Source organism: Doryrhamphus excisus, chromosome 18, assembly GCF_030265055.1.
Source record: "Doryrhamphus excisus isolate RoL2022-K1 chromosome 18, RoL_Dexc_1.0, whole genome shotgun sequence".
Classification (NCBI taxonomy): domain Eukaryota; kingdom Metazoa; phylum Chordata; class Actinopteri; order Syngnathiformes; family Syngnathidae; genus Doryrhamphus; species Doryrhamphus excisus.
In genome coordinates, this window is record NC_080483.1 from 2,556,988 (window position 1) to 2,582,094 (window position 25,107).

General features: G+C 34.8%; 3 protein-coding genes across 5 annotated transcripts in view; 2 read left to right on the forward strand and 1 right to left on the reverse strand.

Moving 5' to 3' along the window:
* The first annotated feature begins 20 nt into the window (after positions 1 to 20).
* On the forward strand, positions 21 to 6,501 carry sdhb (succinate dehydrogenase complex, subunit B, iron sulfur (Ip)). Its single transcript, XM_058054649.1, has 8 exons — positions 21 to 172; positions 453 to 586; positions 2,775 to 2,860; positions 2,927 to 3,063; positions 3,945 to 4,061; positions 4,151 to 4,252; positions 4,323 to 4,445; positions 6,092 to 6,501. Exons 1-8 carry the CDS (start codon positions 101 to 103, stop codon positions 6,170 to 6,172), a joined length of 852 nt encoding a protein of 283 aa, XP_057910632.1. The 5' UTR covers positions 21 to 100; the 3' UTR covers positions 6,173 to 6,501.
* Positions 6,502 to 6,598: 97 nt separating this feature from the next.
* Positions 6,599 to 19,240, forward strand: mfap2 (microfibril associated protein 2). Of its 2 annotated transcripts, none has more exons than XM_058054651.1 (10): positions 6,599 to 7,504; positions 7,592 to 7,756; positions 9,976 to 10,040; positions 10,243 to 10,290; positions 12,298 to 12,324; positions 14,653 to 14,730; positions 14,806 to 14,847; positions 14,910 to 14,997; positions 18,595 to 18,668; positions 18,767 to 19,240. In XM_058054651.1, exons 3-10 carry the CDS (start codon positions 10,010 to 10,012, stop codon positions 18,871 to 18,873), a joined length of 495 nt encoding a protein of 164 aa, XP_057910634.1. In that variant the 5' UTR covers positions 6,599 to 7,504; positions 7,592 to 7,756; positions 9,976 to 10,009; the 3' UTR covers positions 18,874 to 19,240. The 2 variants fall into 2 exon arrangements, with proteins under 2 accessions (XP_057910634.1, XP_057910635.1); XM_058054652.1 differs by having other exon boundaries at positions 6,992 to 7,164.
* Positions 19,241 to 21,290: 2,050 nt separating this feature from the next.
* LOC131106011 (rootletin-like) overlaps positions 21,291 to 25,107 on the reverse strand; it is a 45,075-nt gene continuing 41,258 nt past the window's right edge. For both annotated transcript variants that reach the window (XM_058054647.1, XM_058054648.1), the window contains 2 exons: positions 23,355 to 23,528; positions 21,291 to 21,734 (listed from right to left, as the gene is read on the reverse strand). In XM_058054647.1, coding sequence (XP_057910630.1) covers positions 21,648 to 21,734; positions 23,355 to 23,528 — 261 coding nt within the window. In that variant the 3' untranslated portion in view covers positions 21,291 to 21,647. The remainder of the gene's footprint in view (positions 21,735 to 23,354; positions 23,529 to 25,107) is intronic.

The following is a 25,107-nucleotide window of genomic DNA, read 5'->3' on the forward strand; positions in this document are numbered from 1 at the left end:
GTACTCAAAACAAGCGCTTCTTATATGTAAGCGACACAGCCGAGGTGGATGCTGGGACAGAGAGGGCGGAAGTGAAGGTCAGTAGAGGAACGGCAACAACATGTCTGTTGCTAGCTTGACGTCCTTGAGCCGCTCCGGGGTTTTGGTTCTGCGCCCCTCAGCCTGTCTGGTGGTATGTGAATATTTATCATATTTATCATATTTATCATCTGGCTTTAAAACATGTTCGTATTATGTTGCGGTGTGTTTGTGCAGCTCAGCTTTGACAACAGAGGGTCCCGTCTATATCACGAACCCCCATTACGTAATCAGCTAGTTAGGCTAGCAGTCAGCTAACTAGCATGATGTTGTTGTTTTAGTTCTATAAGTCGCTTTAGTGATATACACAAGGAGTGATTTGAACACTATATCGTATGTGAGTTGATTGGACTGGCTGTTTTATGTTATGGCAGGCAGCGCGCTATGTGCAGACAGCAGCCGCTCCAGCAGCACAGCCCAGGATTAAGAAGTTCCAGGTCTACAGATGGGACCCAGACACTCCAGGAGACAAACCTCGCATGCAGACCTTCGAGATCGACCTAAACACGTAGGTGACAGCTGCTCGGCATTAAGTGCTGGCCTAAATACTGTGGGGCTCCAGAAAGCCTCAAATTTAATAACACAACCCTGAAGAGAAGACGACCCATATTTTTCTATTATAAGACAGTGTTTCTATTATGTACTGTGGGTAATACTGTTTCTAAATACAGTATGAACAAGGTTGGTTCCACTTGCATAAACTTACAGACGCCGAATATAAGACAACCCTTTTTTCAGACTTTTTCCACGGCGAAAATACTGACTTTTATTCAGGTCATTGTGTTGTTTCTGTTATATTCCGTAGTGAAAATTGTTTCTCAATACACTATGAACAAAATTGGTTCCATTTGCATAAAACTCTAGCAGATATAAGACAACTTGTTGTATTCAGACTATTTTCTGTGGGTAAAATAAAGTCTTATATTTGGTCTTTAGGGGGTTGCTGTTATTTGCTATAGAAAAAATGGTTTCTAAATATGAACAATTTTGGCGCCACCTTCTGGTTTGCATGCATAAACCTGTAGACCCCAAATTTTTAACAACCAAGTTCAAACCAAACCAAGACTTTTCAGGGGGGAAAATATTGTCTTACATTCGGGTCAATACTGTATCCCTGTTATTTTCTATAGGGAAATGTTTTTTGTAATGGATAAATCGCTCAACCCAGAATATAAGACGGGCTTTTTGATTGGTCTTTTTCTGACTTTTTCCTGAAGGGTGAAAAATACCGTCTTATATTCGGATCATTGCAGTGTTTCTATTATAGAGGTCCTATGTGGAAAATAGTTTCTAAAGACACTGACTTAAAAGTGTAGACTGTAGAATATAAGACAATACATTTTTTTCAATCCGTCCTATATTCGGGTCAGTAGGATGTAGCTGTTATTTGCTATTGAGAAAATTGTTATTAAATATGAATCGTGTGTATAGATCTCTCAACACAGAATGTAAGACGACACATCTTTTCAGACGTTTTCCTGCCGTCTTATATACAAGTCAATACAGTATTGACTAGTTGTATTGTATGGGATAACATTTTTAAAAATGCAAAAATGATTGCATTTAGAAATTCTCTATACATAGAATATAAGACAACTAATCTTTTTCAGACTTTTTTTTGTTTGGGCCAATGCAGTATTTCTATTATTGCCTATTTGGAAAGATGTTTTTAAATATGAACAAGTCTAAGGTAGAATCCATCACAGTGCCATGTATAAACCTGTAGACCCCAAATGTTTTTAAGACTTTTCAGGGGGGAAAATATTGTCTTACATTCGGGTCAATACTGTAGGGAAAATTGTTTCTAAATAAAATTGGTGCCACCTTCTGGTTTGCATGTAATGGATAAATCGCTCAACCCAGAATATAAGATGGCCCGTCTTTTTCGGACTTTTTCCTGAGGGGGAAAAAATACCGTCTTATATTCGGATCATTGCAGTGTTTCTATTATAGAGGTCTTATGTGGAAAATAGTTTCTAAATACACTGACTTAAAAGTGTAGACTGTAGAATATAAGACAATCCATTTTTTTCAATCCGTCCTATATTCGGGTCGGTAGGATGTAGCTGTTATTTGCTATTGGGAAAATTTTTATTAAATATGAATCAGCGTGTATAGATCTCTCAACACAGAATGTAAGACGACTCATCTTTTGAGAAGTTTTCCTGCCGTCTTATATACAGGTCAATACAGTATTGTTGTATTGTATGGGATAACATTTTTAAAAATGCAAAAAATGATTGCATTTAGAAATTCTCTATACATAGAATATAAGACAACTAATCTTTTTCAGACTTTTTTTGTTTGGGCCAATGCAGTATTTCTATTATTGCCTATGTGGAAAGCTGTTTCTAAATATGAACAAGTCTAAGGTAGAATCCATCATGGCGCACATAAAATTATGGCTAAAATATTGCAGGTAAATCATTAACAGTCTTATGGTGAACACTTGGCTTGTCTTCTTGTTTACTGCTCATAGCTTTTAAATCTAGTTTGCCATGTAAACACATGTTCACTTTAATGGGCTTAGAGCGGCCTTGATGTGGTTTGAGTACAGGATGCTCCGACTGTGTGTCTTTCCGATCCTTATCCATCATCTGCTCCTTAAATCCCGTTGAGGTCTTGCCAGCTGAGGATAAATACCCGAGTCCAGTCTGGTAAAATAAATCTGATACATTGCCATATCCTTCCTGCAGGTGTGGTCCAATGGTCCTGGATGCCCTCATCAAGATCAAAAACGAGATGGACCCTACGCTGACGTTCCGCCGCTCCTGCAGAGAAGGTAAACTGAAAGTGCGAGTTTGACGCCAGAAAACAACATTCACACACGTCCTCCCGCAAACCGCAGGGATTTGCGGATCCTGCGCGATGAACATCAACGGTGGGAACACGTTGGCCTGCCTCAACAAGATTGACACAAACACCAGCAAAGCCACCAAGATCTACCCCCTCCCGCATATGTATGTGGTCAAAGACCTCGTGCCGGTGAGTGACCTCTGACCTCCACGTTATTATTATCTTTAGCGGGAGTCGTATGTGGTTGCTCTGCTTGATGCTGCCGGGAAACAAAAAGCAGAAGTAAAACACACACCTCATTTTTAACCTCATTTACTGTCATACAAGTGTAAAAATAAGTCAACCACTGTTTAAGTTTGATTATAAAACCAATTTAAAAAACCAAACTGAACTTAATACCTCATTTTTAACATTAATTGTCATACAAGTGTAAAAAAAACAAGTTTTAGCCACCGTAAAATGTAAAAAAAAAACACTCCAATGGGAATGTTGACAACAGGTGACAACTTCCTGTTCCGCTTTTATGGCCCTTGTTGACGTAATGGTTTTATTTCATTTGAACATGCATCAGATTCCAATTGAGTGCATCCCATAATCAGTTCCCAGTTCCACATGTCCAAAAGGAGTAGGAAGAAGCAAAGCTTATTAAATCCTACCCCTCCATCTGGTACTTTTACAATCAGTAACTGTTACATTTGTTCACTTCCTGCTTTCCATAATACAGTTTAAGTTTTTTTTTTTTAATAATGTACCTCGTACCGAAGTACAAGATGATATGAGCATCCAATGCCATAATGGTTACCATAGTAACTATGGTAAGTAACTACCATAGTAACTAGTAAATAGTTAGTATGTTCTCTGTAGGCGGCATTATGAATTATCCTTACTGACCTTTTTTTGCAGTACAACAAAAGAGGTCAATGTCATGCATGCGTGTACTTAAAATTAAAGTTTTGGTAGACTTCCTTATTTTTACGCCGTTCTCCTACACGGTAATACATCACGGCATATCATAGCAATCCCCAGATCCCGAAGCAAATCAGCAGAAAGGTTGTGCTTGTGCTCCACAGGACATGAGCAACTTCTACGCCCAGTACAAGTCCATCGAGCCCTACCTGAAGAAGAAGGACGAGTCCCAGGAGGGCAAGGAGCAGTACCTGCAGTCTGTGGACGACAGACAGAAACTGGCACGTCTCTCACCACACACACACATTCACACGGCCTTTCCACGCTCACAAGTCACATGACCTTCTGCATGTCCTCACTTCCTCTTCAGGATGGCCTGTACGAGTGCATCCTGTGCGCCTGCTGCAGCACCAGCTGCCCCAGCTACTGGTGGAACGGAGACAAATACCTGGGACCCGCCGTGCTCATGCAGGTGCGTGCCGGGAGAAGAAAATAAATGAAAGACGGGAAAAGGGCGTGACTACTTCCTGTCGTCCTTTCAGGCGTACCGCTGGATGATCGACTCGCGGGACGACTTCACAGAGGAGCGTCTGTCCAAACTGCAGGACCCTTTCTCTCTGTACCGCTGCCACACCATCATGAACTGCACCAAGACCTGTCCCAAGGTAAAAACCAGCGAGCCACTCTCAAATAGAGGATCTTTGACTGGCATTTTTTTTTTTTTTTGGAGGGAGGCAACAAGTCCTCACCAAGAGCAGCACGCTTCTGCCACATTTAGGATCTTTGACTGCCGTTTTTAACATAAACCTTTAAACATAGAAGTTTGCTCCTGTCAGATAGAGGATCTTTGAGAAGCATTTCTGGCAAGAGGTCCTCAAAAACAGCAACAGGCTTCAGCCATATTGAGGATCTTTGACTGTTTTTGCAGCGGATCCTTAAACATAAGAGTCGTGCGCCTGTCATATAGAGGATCTTTGACAAGCATTTTATAGGGTCTCAAAAACAGCAGAGCCCTCTTGTCATTTGGAGCATCTTTGACGAGTGTTTTGACAGCTGATTCCTGAAAAAAACAAAGCACTAATGTCATATAGATGATCTTTGTGTTTTTGCAGTGGATGCTACAGAAAGATAAGTGTGCCCCTGTATAATAGAGGATCTTTGACTAGTGTTTTTGCCGTAGATTCTTAAAAATAGGAAGGCACACCTGACGCAGAGGATCTTTGACAGGGTTTTTGCCATGCATTGTAAAAAATATAGATGTGCTTCTGTCGTGTAGAGGATATATTTGACGAGTGTTTTTGCGGTAGATTCTTAAAAACAGAAGAGGGACCAATATGTAGAGGCTCTTTGACTAGGTTTTTTTTGCGGTAGATTCTTAAAATCAGAAGGGGGACCAATATATAGAAGCTCTTTGACTAGGTTTTTTTTGCGGCAGATTCTTAAAAACAGAAGAGGGGCCAATATGTAGAGGCTCTTTGACTAGTTTTTTTTGCGGTAGATTCTTAAAAACAGAAGAGGGACCAATATATAGAGGCTCTTTGACTAGGTTTTTTTTGCGGTAGATTCTTAAAAACAGAAGAGGGACCAATATGTAGAGGCTCTTTGACTAGTTTTTTTGTGGTAGATTCTTAAAATCAGAAGGGGGACCAATATGTAGAGGCTCTTGGACTAGGTTTTTTTGTGGTAGATTCTTAAAAACAGAAGAGGGGCCAATGTATAGAGGCTCTTTGACTAGTTTTTTTTTGTGGTAGATTCTTAAAATCAGAAGGGGGACAAATATATAGAGGCTCTTTGACTAGGTTTTTTGTGGTAGATTCTTAAAAACAGAAGAGGGCCAATGTATAGAGGCTCTTTGACTAGGTTTTTTTTGCGGTAGATTCTTAAAAACAGAAGAGGGACCAATATATAGAGGCTCTTTGACTAGGTTTTTTTTGCGGTAAATTCTTAAAAACAGAAGAGGGACCAATATATAGAGGCTCTTGGACTAGGTTTTTTTTGCGGTAGATTCTTTAAAACATTCTGTTATATAGAGGACATTTGACTAGCATGTTTTCTGTACAGCCTAAAAAAAATGCAAAACCCTTCTGTTGTTATATACAGGATCTTTGACCAGGGTGTGTTTGCAGTGGGTCCTGGAAATAGCGAGCCCCTCCTGTCATTTATAGGATCTCTGAATTGCTGTTTGAGCCTTAAAAACAGCGCAGCACTTTTGTCATATAGAAGATCTTTGACTAGCATAATCAAGTTATTTGACGGGTGTAGAACGGGTGTGTTTGAATGACGACTTGAACATGACGCTTCCCCCTTCCAGGGTCTGAACCCCGGAAAAGCCATCGCAGAGATCAAGAAGATGATGGCCACCTACAAGGACAAGAAGGCAGCTGCTGTTTGAGCGACCAGTCGCCGTCTCGTCTTACAAACTATAATTAAATTATCTTTTCTTTCTAAATGATGCTTCTTCTGCTCTGATGGACTTTTACACCATAAATACACACACCATCAAATACAGGTGTGTACGTGTAACACATCAAGGACTTGGGCATGTACATACATAACATGTTTTATTTTTTTGCCATGGTACATGTTTTGATGTGTGTTCAAAACCATTGTGTGTATTTATTTGCACTTGGTATTTTTTTCTGTAATGTTTTTATCTCAGTCTTTAGTGCAGCTGACTCCTGTGCTTGCCTGCCTTACTGAGAATAAATCATTAACTGTTAATCCCCAATATGTCCTTTAGAGGGCGCACATGCGCACTCTGTCTTTTTCCACCAACAAACGATAGCTGTTTAAGTGCACTTGTGTGTGTTTAACAATCTAATATATATGTCTGTGAATAACCAAACCATCGGGAACAGCTCTCAGCAACCACAATAATAAATATTATTCGATTAGGTGGAGGTTTATCTAATGTTACGGCGGCTGTAGGTCAGTCTTCTCTCATTTATAGCGGTTAATTGCTTCCAGACCTGGCAATATAGGAGTATGTCAATACATTAGTTAGTTTAGAACTGTTACATTCTAAATACGGTTTTAACAAGATTAATTGCACTCATATTCCAACACTTTATTCACAACACATTGCGGTACTCTTATATTGCAGGAACTCCAGATAGCCGCTAGCGAACGAGGCAAGCTAGCGAACGAGGCAAGCTAGCGAACGAGGCAAGCAAGCGAACGAGGTAAAATAGCTACCGTGATTCAGCATTAAGATTGCGGGCGTGTGCTGGAGCCTATCCCAGCTGACTTAGGAAGAGAGGTGGGGGTACATAACCTACATGCAACTCCACACGGAGATTCGAACCCAGGTCTTCCTGACTGTGTGGCCAACATTCAGCTCAACCGTTATATCCTCGAATGTACTACTAGCAATACTTCCGCCAGGTGACCACAAACATATTCACAACACATTGCGGTACTCTTTAATTGCTGGAACTCCAGATAGCCGCTAGCTAACGAGGTAAGCTAGCTAACGACGTAAGCTAGCTAACGAGGCAAGCTAGCTAACGACGTAAGCTAGCGAACAGGCAAGCTAGCTAACGAGGTAAGATAGCTACCGTGATTCAGCATTAAGATTGCTGGCGTGTGCTGGAGCCTATCCCAGCTGACTTAGGAAGAGAGGTGGGGGTACATAACCTACATGCAACACCACACGGAGATTCGAACCCAGGTCTTCCTGACTGTGTGGTCAACATTCAGCTCAACCGTTATATACTTCCGCCAGGTGACCACAAACTACATTGTTTCTTTTGGCTATTATATCAATATGTAATATTAATGTATAATTTATCAACTAATTTCTGGATAATAGCGCAACATGGCGAGGGAGCAACAATCACAATCACGGTTCTGGAAGCTTGAGTGGGTGGAGACTAAAGCCGTGCTGGGTGGTGCAAAGCGGGGCCGTGGAGTCCCCCTGCACTCACTGGGCGCATGAAGGCTGGAGGACAGTCGCAGCGCTTTCATCCAAACTTCGGTAAGTTCCAGCTTCCGCTCTTTGTTTAGCGGCGAATGTCCATATATTGCATATGAGCTTCATTTCATTGCGTGGACTTGCACGGGAGAGTGTGACGTCTCGGCGTGAACAATCTATGGAAGTTGACATGTGGTCATGTGTTTTCATTGGGGAGGGGGCTACAGTTAATCTCTTGCAAGAATGGGCTGCGGATGGGGGGGCAGCAGACAAATGGGGACAAAATTAATCGCTCGATTAAAAAAAAACAACGAAAACGATACGTCTGATTATGCCTTGTTAAAGTACTTAATAAATACAGTATATATACTTGTATGTGTGTGTGTGTTGGATGGGAATGGGGGGGGGGGGGGTGATGGCTCCCAGATGTGCTGTGAAAACATATGGCCTTTGATGCCACTGTGATGCACACTGGAATGTGTGTGTGTGTGTGTGTGCGTGTCCAAATGATTTGACTTGACGCGTGGGAACACAGAAAAAAAAAACTTACCGTCACCGCACAATAAGTAGTATAAAAATGCAAAAATACTGCATTACACGTGATATAGAGGATCTTTGACATGCGTTTTAAACAGTAGAACTCCTGTTACATTGAGTATATTTGACTATTCAGTCTGTCATAATACATGATACACAGCAGCTCTCCTGTCGTATAGAGGATCTTTGAATCCCATTTTTTAAATAGGTCCGGAAAATATAAGAGTACTGTGCTCATATAATATATTTTTTGCCATAGGTTAGGGTTCCTGCCAAATAGAGGATCTTTGACTAGTGTTTTGTCTGTCATTTTAAACAGCAGATCTCTCCTGTCACATAGAGGATCTTTGAGTAGCATTTATTTTGCAGTAGGTCATCAAAAGCAGCAGTGCTCTCATGAAATTGAGGATCTTTGACAAGCATTTTGGCAGGAGGTTCTCAAAAAGAGCAGCGTACCTCTGTCATATAGAGGATCTTTGAAGTGTTTTTTGACTTTAGATTCCTAAAAAAGCATCATGCTCTTGTCACAGACAATCCTAATCCTTTGCATGTTTTTTTTTTTTTTGCAGTAGGTTCCTAGAAACACTAGAGTGCTCCTGTCGTATATAGGATCTTTGACAAGCATTTGTTTTCAGTCTGTTATTATAATCAGCAGAGCACTCCTGTCATATAAAAGAGAGGACTTTTTTTGCAGTAGATTAAAAAAACAAACAGCAGAGTGCTCCTGTCAAATAGAGGATCTTTGAGTAGCTCTTTGTTTTGCAGTAGCTTCCAAAAAACAGCCGATTGCTTCTGTCACGTAGAGGATCTTTGAGTCACTTTTTTTAAAAGCAACAGAGTGCTCCTGTCAAATAGAGGATCTTTGAAAAGCGTTTTTGGCAGGAGGTCCTCAAAAAGAGCACCAAGCCTCTCGCATATAGAGGATCTTTCACTCGTGTTTTTTTTCAGTGTGTCATTATAAACAGCAGAGCTCATCAATTGTATAGAGGATCTTTGAGTAGCTCTTTGTTTGCAGGAGGTTCTAAAAACAACACAATGCTTCTGTCAAGTAGAGGATCTTTGACAAGCATTTTTGGCAGGACATCCTCAAAAAACAAACAAACAATAAAAACAGCACTCCTCTGCTATATAGAGGATCTTTGACAAGTCTGTCGTTATAAAGAGCAGAGCTCTCCTGTCATGTTGAGGATCTTTGAGTCACATTTTTTTGCAGTAGGTTCCACAAACAGCAGCACCCGTCGTACACTGTAAAGCATCTTTGACTCGAATTTTTGTAGGACGTAAAAAACAGAGTGCTCCTGTCACATAGAGGATCTTTGAAAAAAAACAGATGGTCATTTAGATGGAAAAAAACGGTCTGGTGTTTTTTCTCTCTTTTATCCCAACCCGAGTAGACGGTTTAGAAGAAAAATGGGGGGTGGGGTTAGAAGGGAAATGAGGGATGTGGAGAAAGAGGGATGAAGGAGAGAAAAAGAGAGAGAGAGAGTGCTGCGCTCTCCGCCATTTGTTTTCCTGGAATGCAGCGTGAGACGGCAAAAAGAGAAGAAGGAAAAGAAGAAGTGATTGTTCTTAGCAAGGACAAACTTTCCACATTCTTGCTGTCACACTTTTCATGTTTGCCCCCCCGTCCATTGGTGGGGGCTAGTGAGGGAGCGTGGGTGTCGGTGGGGGTGGGATTTGAGAGGGGGAGAGAAAAGCACAGCGGAGAATTCCACTCACCTTACCTTCCTGATCTTTGTTCCCAGTGAGAGTCACAATACCCCCCCCCCTCGGGACACCATGAGAGTCCTCCTCTTCATCTGCATGCCAGGTAACAATACTGTTCCACAAATCTGCCTTTTACGAAGATCATAATGCAAACGAACTCTTTGCTAAGGTCACTGAAATATCAGAAACAGCTGTCAGTGACAGGATGTTTACTTGCTACTCGGCTGCAAACAACAACGTTAGCGTTAGCATCTTCTTAAAGGCACATTTCCACTTTAAAGTCTGGTTCCGTTTGTCATCAACAGTGGTGCTGCTCGCCCAGGCTCAGTACCAGGAACCTTTTCCTTTCCTGGGTGAGTTGGACCGGCTGAGAATTCTACACAACATATTTCTATGCAGGCTTAGTTACGCTAGTGTGAAAAAGTGTATTCATAAAATATATATTATATTATTGATTTATATTATATATTTCACATCATCAAACACATTTAAATATTAGTCAATGACAACACAACTCAACACAAAATGAAGTGAAGGGGGGGGGGCAAACCTACACGGGCCAAAAAGTTATTGCCTCCAATGTTAAAACATAACATAAGATCTATTAGTGTGCAAAAGGTTATAAAGCCATTTCTAAAGGGACTCTAGCAAACCACAGCGAGAGCCGGGGGTGGGGGGGCAAACCTACACGGGCCAAAAAGTTATTGCCTCCAATGTTAAAACATAACATAAGATCTATTAGTGTGCAAAAGGTTATAAAACCATTTCTAAAGGGACGGGACTCTAGCAAAACACAGCGAGAGCCGGGGGGTGGGGGAGGCAAACCTACACGGGCCAAAAAGTTATTGCCTCCAATGTTAAAACATAACATAAGATTTATTAGTGTGCAAAAGGTTATAAAGCCATTTCTAAAGGGACGGGACTCTAGCAAACCACAGCGAGAGCCGGGGTGGGGGGGGGGGCAAACCTACACGGGCCAAAAAGTTATTGCGTCCAATGTTAAAACATAACATAAGATCTATTAGTGTACAAAAGGTTATAAAGCCATTTCTATAGGGACTCTAGCAAACTACAGCGAGAGCCGGGGGTGGGGGGGCAAACCTACACGGGCCAAAAAGTTATTGCCTCCAATGTTAAAACATAACATAAGATCTATTAGTGTGCAAAAGGTTATAAAGCCATTTCTAAAGGGACGGGACTCTAGCAAACCACAGCGAGAGCCGGGGGTGGGGGGGGGGCAAACCTACACGGGCCAAAAAGTTATTGCCTCCAGTCTTAAAACATAACATAAGATCTATTAGTGTCCAAAAGGTTATAAAGCCATTTCTAAAGGGACTCTAGCAAACCACAGCGAGAGCCGGAGGGTTGGGGAGGCAAACCTACACGGGCCAAAAAGTTATTGCCTCCAATGTTAAAACATAACATAAGATCTATTAGTGTGCAAATGTTATAAAGCCATTTCTAAAGGGACTCTAGCAAACCACAGCGAGAGTCAGGGTGGGGGCAGGGGGGGCAAACCTACACTGGCCAAAAAGTTATTGCCTCCAATGTTAAAACATAACATAAGATCTATTAGTGTGCGAAAGGTTATAAAGCCATTTCTAAAGGGACTCTAGCAAACCACAGCGAGAGCCGGGGGGGGGGGGGCAAACCTACATGGGCCAAAAAGTTATTGCCTCCAATGTTAAAACATAACATAAGATCTATTAGTGTGCAAAAGGTTATAAAGCCATTTCTAAAGGGACTCTAGCAAACCACAGCGAGAGTCAGGGTGGGGGCAGGGGGGGCAAACCTACACTGGCCAAAAAGTTATTGCCTCCAATGTTAAAACATAACATAAGATCTATTAGTGTGCAAAAGGTTATAAAGACATTTCTAAAGGGACTCTAGCAAACCACAGCGAGAGCCAGGGGGCGGGGGGCAAACCTACACAGGCCAAAAAGTTATTGCCTCCAATGTTAAAACATAACATAAGATCTATTAGTGTGCAAAAGGTTATAAAGACATTTCTAAAGGGACTCTAGCAAACCACAGCGAGAGCCGGGGGCAGGGGGAGGCAAACCTACACGGGCCAAAAAGTTATTGCCTCCAATGCTAAAACATAACATAAGATCTATTAGTGTACAAAAGGTTATAAAGCCATTTCTAAAGGGACTCTAGCAAACCACAGTGAGAGCCAGGAAGACCTGGAAGACTTGCTGTGATAAATGGAACCATGAATTATCATTTTGTGTTGAGTTGTGTTGTCAATACTAAGACTAATATTAATATTTTTTGATGATCTGAAAATGATGCCAAACACTTTTTCACCCCACTGTAAGTCATGTGACTCTTAACAATATGTTGTTGTTCTTCTCCAGGGGACTACGGACCCGATTATTTCCCAGGTAAAAAAAAAAAACCCAAAACTTTTCATTAGCTACTATTACTAATATGCTACTTTTTCAAATATTGAAAGAATGTGGTCGGCCATTTTGATATTTGAAACTATATCCATAGATATATTTTTTAAATCCCTCATTTATCACAGTTAATTAGGAAAATCATTTCACATTTTTATCTCATCATTAGCTCATAATTTAGATTAATCGCATCATTTTAACTTTTTAAAACTATTTATCTCATAATTTTGACTTTTCAGCTCATAATTTTGACTTTTTAATGACATAATATAGATTTTTTTATCTTATAATTTTGACTTTTCAGCTCATAATTTTGATTTCTTACTAACATAATTCAGACTTTTTCTCATAATGTCACATTTTCATCTCATCATTAGCTCATAATTTAGATTAATCTCATGATTGTAACTTTTTTTAACTATTCATCTCATAATGTAAAATTTTTATCTCATAATTTTGGCTTTTCAGCTCATAATTTTGACTTTTTAATCACATAATATAGATTTTTTTTATCTTATCATTTAAACTTTCCTACCTGGTAATATTGACTATTTATGTCATAATGTAAAATTTTTATCTCATAATTTTGACTTTTCAGCTCATAATTTTGATTTTTTATTACCATGATTTTGACTTGTTCTCATTATGTCACATTTTTATCTCATCATTAGCTCATAATTTAGATTAATCTCATCATTTTAACTTTTTTTTAACTATTCATCTCATAATGTAATTTTTTTATCTCATAATTTTGACTTTTCAGCTCATAATTTTGACTTTTTAATCACATAGATTTTTTTTTATCTTATAATTTCAACTTTCTTACCTGGTAATATTGACTATTTATGTCATAATGTAAAATTTTTATCTCATAATTTTTACTTTTCAGCTCATAATTTTGATTTTTTTATTACCATAATTTTGACTTGTTCTCATTATGTCACATTTTTATCTCATCATTCTGACTAATCTCATAATTTTGACTTTTTATCTCATAATATAGATTTTTTTAATCTCATAATTTCAACTTTCCTATCTGGTAATATTAACTATATCATAATGTACATTTTTTTATCTCATAATTTTGACTTTTCAGCTCATAATTTTGACTTTTTAATCACATAATATAGATTTTTTTTATCTCATAATTTCTACTTTCCTACCTGGTAATATTGACTATTTATGCCATAATGTAAAATTTCAATCTAATTTGGACTTTTCAGCTCATAATTTTGATTTTTTATTACCATAATTCTGACTTTTTCTCATAATTTCACATTTTATCTCATCATTCTGACTAATCTCATAATTTTGACTTTTCAGCTCATAATTTAGATTTTTTTTATTACCAGAATTCAGACTTTTTCTCATAATGTCACATTTCATCATTAGCTCATAATTTAGATTAATCTCATGATTTTAACTTTTTTTAATTATTCATCTCATAATGTAAAATTTTTATCTTGACTTTTTAATCACATAATTTCTACTTTCCTATCTGGTAATATTGACTATTTATCTCATAATGTAAAATTATTATCTCAGAATTTTGACTTTTTATCTCATAATTCAGACTTTTTCTCATAATTTCACATTTTTATCTCATTCTGACTAATTTCATAATTTTGACTTTTTATCTCATAATTTCAACTTTCCTATCTGTTAATATTGACTATTTGTCTCATAATGTAAAATTTTTATCTCAGAATTGTGACTTTTTTTTATCATATAATTCAGACTTTTTCTCATAATTTCACATTTTTATCTCATCATTCTGACTAATCTCATAATTTTGACTTTTTAATCTCATAATATTAACTTTCCTATCAGGCATCCTATCTGACTCCAAATTGTCCATAGGTATGAATGTGAGTGTGAATGGTTGTTTGTCTATATGTGCCCTGTGATTGGCTGGCCACCAGTCCAGGGTGTACCCCGCCTCTCGCCCGAAGACAGCTGGGATAGGCTCCAGCACCCCCGCGACCCTCGTGAGAATAAGCGGTAGAAAATGAATGAATGAATGAATGATTCGGTTGAGCTGGTTTCATAATTATATCTTTTGAGTGTTAAGTTGGTGCGTGATGAGTTTAGTGTTCTTTGTAAGAACACTAACACATTCCAAAAACATGCTAGGTTAATTAGCGACTCCAAATTGTCCATAGGTATGAATGTGAGTGTGAATGGTTGTTTGTCTATATGTGCCCTGTGATTGGCTGGCAACCAGTCCAGGGTGTACCCCGCCTCTCAGCTGGGGTAGGCTCCAGCTTATGGTTAATATGAATTTTTGTAAAGATGAAATTGTACGTTTTCCAGAGGAAACTGCTGGTTCTCTTGCTGAAAGGTTCGTGCAGCAGCTTGCAATCGAACCTGTGGTTCATCCACACAAACCGGGTACGTCTGCTTGACTGTTAACTGTTGTTTTTCCATCTGGAGAATTCATGCAAGTTTTCCTTTCTTGTACGTCAGACACCGACTTGGAGACGGAGCCCACGGAGCCCGGCCCCCTCGGTAAGCTACGTAATGTCTGGAGACGATTCAGTGGTTGAGTGGGTTATACGTGTGCATTGCAGATTGCAGAGAGGAGCAGTACCCGTGCACCAGACTCTATTCCGTGCACAAGCCGTGCAAGCAGTGCCTCAACACGCTCTGCTTTTACAGGTAAGATCCACCTGCAAGCACTTAGATGACGTAGTGGACGATTCCCCCGTTTATTGGCCTCAAAGCCCACCTGGGCGGCATCAACCACGCCGCCTCAGGGACTCCACTAAGTCGTCACAGATGCACAAACGCGACACATCGGACTTAACGTACTGACCACACACGCTCCAGCTGGGATGGGAAAAAGATGGGAATTTATACGGGAAAAAAACACTTCTATCCCGAGTGGTGCTTTTCTTCCTGGCACTCACATACACCAGGACCCCGGTCACACAGAGACCTACGGGGGGGTTCGGGGTTTGGGGGTGTCTGAAAGGTTTTTAGGAAGCCCCAAAATATCTCAATTGTAAGCCATAATTAGGAGATATATATAATTATTATATCATAATAATTATTGATATAAAAAGTCAAAATTATGAAATCATATATGGAAATTGTTAAACAAAAAGTCAACATTATGAGATAAAACATGGAAATTATGACAAAAGTCATCATAATTATGATATAAAAATACAAAATTATGCGAAAAGGTCAGAACTGTGAGATTATAAAGTACAAATTATGAGATAAAAAGCCAAACTTATGAGATCAAATATGGAAATTATTAAATGAGAAGTCAACATTATCAGATAAAACATGGAAATTCTGACATCAAAAGTCATAATTATGAGATAAAATAGGAAAATGATGGTGCCAAATTATGAAATAAAATGTGAGAATTATGAAATAAAAAATACTAATGATATAAAAAGTCAACATTGAGATAAAATATGGAAATTATGACATAAAAGTCATCATAATTATGAGATAAAAATACAAAATTATGAGAAAAGGTCATAATTGTGAGATTATAAAGTCAAAATTCTGACATCAAAAGTCATAATTATGAGATAAAAAGCCAAACTTATGAGATAAAATAGGAAAATTATGATCTATAGAGGACAAATTATGAGATAAAATGTGAGAATTATGAAATAAAAAATACTAATGATATAAAAAATAAACATTGAGATAAAATATGGAAATTATGACATAAAAAGTCATAATCATGAGATAATAAAAATACAAAATTATGAGAAAAGGTCATAATTGTGAGATTATAAAGTCAAAATTCTGACATCAAAAGTCATAATTATGAGATAAAAAGCCAAACCTATGAGATAAAATAGGAAAATTATGATCTATAGAGGACAAATTATGACATAAAATGAGAGAATTATGAAATAAAAAATACTAATGATATAAAAAGTCAACATTGAGATAAAATATGGAAATTATGACATAAAAAGTCATAATTATGAGATAAAAATAATACATAAGAAAAGGTCATAATTGTGAGATTATAAAGTCAAAATTCTGACATAAAAAGTCATAATTAGAGGTAAAAACTTATGAGAGTCCAAATTATGAGATAAAATGTGAGAATTATGAAATAAAAAATACTAATGATTTAAAAAAAATCAACATTATGAGATAAAATATGGAAATTATGAAAGGAGAAGTCAACATTACGAGATGAAATACGAAAATTATGATATAAAAAGTCATAATTATGAGATAAAAATAAAAACATATGAGAAAGGGTATAATTGTGAGATTATAAAGTCAAAATAATTATGAGATAAAATGGGAAAATGGTGATGTAAAGTCATAATTATGAGATAAAATGTGATAATTATGCAATAAAAAATACTACTGATGATTTAAAAAAGTCAACATTATGAGATAAAATATGGAAATTATGAAAGGAGAAGTCAACATTATGAGATAAAATACAGAAATTATGATATAAAAAAATCATAATTATGAGATTTTAAAAAATATATAAGAAAAGGCCATAATTGTGAGATTATAAAGTCAAAATTCTGGCATAAAAAGTCATAATTATAAGATAAAATGGGAAAATTATGATCTGAAGTCATAATTATGAGATAAAATGTGATAATTATGAAAATAAAAAATACTAATGATGATTTAAAAAGTCAACATTATGAGATAAAATATGGAAATTATGAAAGGAGAAGTCAACATTACGAGATGAAATACGAAAATTATGATATAAAAAGTCATAATTATGAGATAAAATGGGAAAATGATGATGTAAAGTCATAATTATGAGATAAAATGTGATAATTATGAAATAAAAAATACTACTGATGATTTTAAAAAGTCAACATTATGAGATAAAATATGGAAATTATGAAAAAAGTCAACATTATGAGATAAAATACGGAAATTATGATATAAAAAAATCATAATTATGAGATAAAAATAAAAAATTATGAGAAAATGTCATAATTGTGAGATTATAAAGTCAAAATTCTGGCATAAAAAGTCATAATTATGAGATAAATTTGGAAAATGATGATGTAAAGTCATAATTATGAGATAAAATGTGATAATTATGAAATAAAAAATACTACTGATGATTTTAAAAAGTCAACATTATGACATAAAATATGGAAATTATGAAAGGAGAAGTCAACATTATGAGATAAAATACGAAAATTATGATATAAAAAGTCATAATTATGAGATAAAAATTAAAAAATTATGAAAAAGGTCATAATTGTGAGATTATAAAGTCAAAATTCTGGCAAATAGTCATAATTATAAGATAAAATGGGAAAATGATGATCTAAAGTCATAATTATGAGATAAAATGTGAGAATTGTGAAATAAAAAATACTAATGATGATTTAAAAAGTTAACATTATGAGATAAAATATGGAAATTATGAAAGGAGAAGTCAACATTACGAGATGAAATATGAAAATTATGATATAAAAAGTCATAATTATGAGATAAAATGGGAAAATGATGATGTAAAGTCATAATTATGAGATAAAATGTGATAATTATGAAATAAAAAATACGACTAATGATTTTAAAAAGTCAACATTATGAGATAAAATATGGAAATTATGAAAGGAGAAGTCAACATTATGAGATAAAATAAAAAAATATGAGAAAAATGTCATAATTGTGAGATTATGAAGTCATAATTATGAGATAAATTTGGAAAATTATGATCTAAAGTTATAATTATGAGATAAAATGTGAGAATTATGAAATAAAAAATACTAATGATGATTTTAAAAAGTCCAAATTACAAAATAAAACTTTTAAGGTCGAAATTATGAGATAAAATGTTGAAATTGTGAAATAATAAAAAAAAAAAATTATGAAATAAAAAGTATATTTAATTAAATTATGAGATTCAAACTTCTTATCTCATCATTTTTTGTTGTTTTTTTAGCATAATTTTGAGTTTATTTATCTGACTTTCTACAATTTTGACATTTAATCTCATGATGCTTTAACTCGTAATTGTGAGTTTTTAATCTTGTCATGTAAACTTTTAATCTCGTGATTAGAACTTTGCTATCTCGTAACCGTGAATTTTTAATCTGCTACTTCAATTTTTCATGTCATAATTCTGATTTATATTTATATTATATTTATATATATATAGTGAGTGAGCTTTGTTTAAGTGTTCGATTCCCAGGAAAACTCCACTTGAGGCAAACCGTTGTTTTGTTTTGACGGATCTCGGAGGCGACTTCTGCTTGACGGCCTTCCCGTGTTGTCTTGCAGTCTGAGGCGGGTCTACGTGGTCAACAGGGAGGTGTGCGTGAGGACCGTGTGCGCGCACGAGGAGCTGCTCAGAGGTGGGTCGTTCACGACCGCGCCCCCCCCCCCCCCCCCGGATCCCGCGGTTGCATTCCAAGCCGTCCAAACGACTTCTCTGTGCTTTGACCGTTTTCAGCCGACCTCTGTCGGGACCAGTTCTCCCGTTGCGGCGTGGCGGCGGTGAGCGGCCACTGCGGGTCGGTGGGAGGAAGCTGCGGGAAGAGCTGCGGGGGCGGGTGCTGATGAGGACGATGATGGCGGCGTTCCCACCCAGCCACCGGCCGTGTATCTTTGCTACTTGTGTCGTGTACGTTTGCCTATACTCCAAAGAAGCTTGATGATTGTATCGATGACTGGTGCTATCCAACGTCACACTGGTGCTGCCCATCCCAACACGCCACGAGCTGTCTGCGTACCGTCACCGTATTAATCGCTTTGTATTTGTACTGTACTTCTTGTACTGTGGGGGTACTTTTCCAAAAAGCAGCCAAGAAGATGACCTCAGCTTTTTCCACCAAAATGCTTTGAGAAGACGCTTTGTTAAAGTCTCACTATTAAGACCGACGTCATAATAAAGTTAATAAAACTGTTTGTTTTTTTTAAATACAGATTTTTGGGACGTCTGTTTATTGTTCAAGTCCAATTTATCAGATAAATAGTGCAAAAGAAACCCCAAAACTTTTCATTTTTTTAAACTATTTATCTCATAATGTACATTTTTTATCTCATAATTTTGACTTTTCAGCTCATAATTTTGACTTTTTAATCACATAATATAGATTTTTTTTAAATCTCATAATTTCTCATACTTTCCTACCTGGTAATATTGACTATTTATGTCATAATGTCAAATTTTTATCTCATAATTTTGACTTTTCAGCTCATAATTTTGATTTTTTATTATCATAATTCTGACTTTTTCTCATAATGTCACATTTTCATCTCATCATTAGCTCATAATTTAGATTAATCTCATGATTCTAACTTTTTTAAACTATTCATCTCATAATGTACATTTTTTTATCTCATAAATTTGACCTTTCAGCTCATAATTTTGACTTTTTAATCACATAATATAGATTTTTTTATCTTATAATTTCAACTTTCCTACCTGGTAATATTGGCTATTTATGTCAAAATGTAAAATTTTTATCTCAGAATCTTTACTTTTCAGCTCATAATTTTTTATCTTATAATTTCAACTTTCCATCATTCTGACTAATTTCATAACTTTGACTTTTTATCTCATAATATAGATTTTTTTAATCTCATAATTTCATCTTTCCTACCTGGTAATATTGACTATTTGTCTCATAATGTAACATTTTTATCTCAGAATTTTGACTATTTTATCACATAATTCAGACTTTTTCTCATAATTTCATATTTTTATCTCATCATTCTGACTCATTTCATCATTTTGACTTTTTATCTCATAGATTTTTTTAATCTCATAATTTCAACTATTTGTCTCATAATGTAACATTTTTATCTCACAATTTTGACGTTTTTATCACATAATTCAGACTTTTTCCTCATAATTTCACATTTTTATCTCATCATTCTGACTCATTTCATCATTTTGACTTTTTATCTCATAATATAGATTTTTTAAATCTCATAATTTCAACTTTCCTATCTGGTAATATTGACTATTTGTCTCATAATGTAAAAATTTTATCTCAGAATTTTGACTTTTTTTATCACATAATTCAGACTTTTTCTCATAATTTCACATTTTTATCTCATCGTTCTGACTAATTTCATAATTTTGACTTTTTATCTCATAATATAGATTTTTTTAATCTCATAATTTCAACTATTTGTCTCATAATGTAAAATTTTTATCTCAGAATTTGGGACTTTTTTTATCACATAATTCAGACTTTTTCTCATAATTTCATATTTTTATCTCATCATTCTGACTCATTTCATAATTTTTACTTTTTATCTCATAGGTTTTTTTAATCTCATAATTTCAACTATTTGTCTCAGAATGTAGAATTTTTATCTCAGAATTTTGACTTTTTTATCTCATAATTCAGACTTTTTCCTCATAATTTCACATTTTTATCTCATCATTCTGACTCATTTAATCATTTTGACTTTTTATCTCATAATATAGATTTTTTTAAATCTCATAATTTCAACTTTCCTATCTGGTAATATTGACAATTTGTCTCATAATGTAAAATTTTTATCTCAGAATTTTGACTTTTTTATCACATAATTCAGACTTTTTCTCATAATTTCATATTTTTATCTCATCATTCTGACTAATTTCATAATTTTGACTTTTTATCTCATAATTTTAAATCCCTTATTTATCACAGTTAATCAGGAAAATCATTTCACATTTTCATCTCATTAGCTCATAATTCTGGCATAAAAGTCATAATTATGAGATAAAAAGTCCAAATTACAAAATAAAACATTTAAGGTCGAAATTATGAGATTAAATGTTGAAATTGTGAAATAAGTCATTAAAAAAATCATATAATTATGAAATAAAAAGTAATTTAATTAAGTTATGAGATTCAAACTTCTTATCTCATCATTTTTTCTTTTTGTTTTTTTAGCATCATTTTTTATTTTTTTTAATCTCGTAATTTCTCAAAAAAGTATTTTTCTTTAAAATGTCAACAAAACTAAATTACAAAAATATATATTTATCCTCACAATGTTACAAGTTTGTTCTGGTTTGTTCTGTTCTGTTTATTTTTTCCTCAACTATTTCAACTTCCTTCATGTGAATTTTCTTCTCATAACTCATAATTACCACTTAAAAAAAGTTAAAATAATAATAATAAATACTGATTAAAAAAACATCTGTAGTCCTTAATATTTCAATATTTCATGCTAATAAAGTGAGGTTATTTTTTCAATTTTTCCACATAAAATTACAACATTATTCTCATAAAAATTAGCTTTTAATGTGTTCACTTTCATCTTTTTTAGTAAGTAGTTTTCTACATTTATTTTGAAAAAATACGATTGGCCATCTTGGTGGTCACCTCTCAGCTGGCTGCGGACAGGAAAGAGGAGGAAAGCGAAGGCTGTCGTCGTTTCATCTCCTGTTGGAGTTGCTCCTTCAAGGTGGACACCTACACAAAAGGACACCAGGATGAAAATGGAGGCCATGACACAATATTGGATGTACAATATACGTATGTATATATAGATTTAGTAAATCGATAGTAAATATAGATTTTTTTATCTTATAATTTCAACTTTCCATCATTCTGACTCATTTCATCATTTTGACTTTTTATCTCATAATATAGATTTTTTTTAATCTCATAATTTCAACTTTCCTATCTGGTAATATTGACTATTTGTCTCATAATGTAACATTTTTATCTCATAATTTTGACGTTTTTATCACATAATTCAGACTTTTTCCTCATAATTTCACATTTTTATCTCATCATTCTGACTCATTTAATCATTTTGACTTTTTATCTCATAATATAGATTTTTTAAATCTCATAATTTCAACTATTTGTCTCATAATGTAACATTTTTATCTCATAATTTTGACGTTTTTATCACATAATTCAGACTTTTTCCCTCAATTTCACATTTTTATCTCATCATTCTGACTCATTTCATCATTTTGACTTTTTCTCTCATAATATAGATTTTTTTTTAAATCTCATAATTTCAACTTTCCTATCTGGTAATATTGACTATTTGTTTCATAATGTAAAATTTTTATCTCAGAATTTGGACTTTTTTTATCACATAATTCAGACTTTTTCTCATAATTTCACATTTTTATCTCATCATTCTGACTCATTTAATCATTTTGACTTTTTATCTCATAATATAGATTTTTTAAATCTCATAATTTCAACTATTTGTCTCATAATGTAACATTTTTATCTCATAATTTTGACGTTTTTGTCACATAAGTCAGACTTTTTCCTCAATTTCACATTTTTATCTCATCATTCTGACTCATTTAATCATTTTGACTTTTTATCTCATAATATAGATTTTTTTAAATCTCATAATTTCAACTTTCCTACCTGGTAATATTGACTATTTGTCTCATAATGTAACATTTTTATCTCATAATTTTGACGTTTTTATCACATAATTCAGACTTTTTCCTCATAATTTCACATTTTTATCTCATCATTCTGACTCATTTAATCATTTTGACTTTTTATCTCATAATATAGTTTTTTTTAAATCTCATAATTTCAACTTTCCTATCTGGTAATATTGACTATTTGTCTCATAATGTCAAATTTTTATCTCAGAATTTGGACTTTTTTATCACATATATCACAATATTGGATGTACAATATACGTATGTACATAGTTCAATACTAGTAGATACTGTAAACAGAGAGATGAGCTTACTTTGCAAATCCTTGATGACTGATTGATTACAAGACTTTTGTGTAACAAGAATTTTGATTTAAGAAATGAATTGAATTTACAGTACAGTGAGTACTGTAAATTGTGGTGTATTTTTTAAAAACATTGAATCCTGTGGCAAAATTCTTAACACTAAATTAATCACACAGCTACTTAACACTCAAAGAGGGTACCTGAGGAATATACAAACATATATCAATATGATTTAGATTTTTAATAAAAAAAAATATTAATTGGGGCGCTGCGGTGACGTCAGCTTCCCTCTTTTTGCTTTGGGCTAAAAAGTGGGACTTTAGCATTTAGGGTCAATCACGTCACGGCAACCACTGGTATACCTGCTCCTCCAGTCCTTTGACCCTCTGCCTGTGAGTGCGCTCCCTGGAGCCCAGAGTCCTCTCCAGGTCCCTGAAGCTGGCTCTCAGCCTCTCGGCATCCTGCTGAGCGTCATCACGCTGCCTGGCCAAACTCTCGCACACGCTGTGGGACTGCTCCATGTCAGCCATCTGCATCTATTCAAACGTTCAGAATAATAAACAAAAGATTGCTTTTTTTTAGCAAAATGCTATTTATTAAAAGCCCTGTGATTGGCTTTTTTTGTAATATTTCAACTGTACGCTACTAAAATTATATTTCCTCACAGTATTAAGAGTTTATTCTCATAAAATTGCAGCTGTTTTTTTGTCGTTTCAGATATATATTTTTTACTTTTTCATCTTCTTAAATAATAATCAGAAATGTTCTAATATTGTGACTTTATTCCCTTACTATTTTCACTTTTTCCTCATAAAATTGTAACAACCTAAAATTACAAAAATTACAACCTTATTTTTGGTTCATTTAAAAAAAAAATAGTTCAACCTTATGCTACTAAAATAAAATTCCTCAAGATTACAAGTTTATTGTCGTAAAATTTCAGCCAATTAATACGATGTATTAAGCCATTTAATACAATGTATTAAGCCACATAATACAATGCATTAAGCCACATAATACAATGTATTAAGCCACATAATACTATGTATTAAGCCATTTAATACAATGTATTAAGCCATTTAATACTATGTATTAAGCCATTTAATACTATGTATTAAGCCATTTAATACAATGTATTAAGCCATTTAATACGATGTATTAAGCCATATAATACGATATATTAAGCCATTTAATACTATGTATTAAGCCATTTAATACTATGTATTAAGCCGTTTAATACGATGTATTAAGCCATTTAATACGATGTATTAAGCCATATAATACAATGGATTAAGCCATTTAATACAATGTATTAAGCCATTTAATACAGTGTATTAAGCCACATAATACAATGTATTAAGCCATATAATACAATGTATTAAGCCACATAATACTATGTATTAAGCCATTTAATACAATGTATTGAGCCATTTAATACGATGTATTAAGCCATTTAATACGATGTATTAAGCCATTTAATACAATGTATTAAGCCATTTAATACAATGTATTAAGCCATTTAATACAATGTATTAAGCCATTTAATACAATGTATTAAGCCATTTATACGACATATTAAGCCATTTAATACATTGTATTAAGCCATTTATACTATGTATTAATACTATTATACTATTTATTACGAACAGCAGGTCAACAAAAAAAATAAAAAAGGGTTCCCGTCTGCAGTAAATGTGTTTGTGAAATTTGCGACATTTAACGCCTGGAAACTTTATTAGTCTGGACAAAGTTGACGGACAAATGGTTGACGGCCCCCCCAAGACACCTGCTACGTGTTATTCTTCACCTCATGTCACACCCTCCTCTGTGGTTCTCACGGCTTCTAAGCCGCTCGGAGAAAAATAACGGTTACTGCTTCACATCATTTCTACTTCAAATGACAACAATACATTGTATAAATGGCTTAATATATTGTATTAAATTGCTTAATACATCATATAAATAGCTTAATACATTGTATTAAATGGCTTAATACATCATATAAATGGCTTAATACATCATATAAATGGCTTAATATATCATATTAAATGGTTTGATACATTGTATTAAATGGCTTAATATATCATATAAATAGCTTAATACATTGTATTAAAT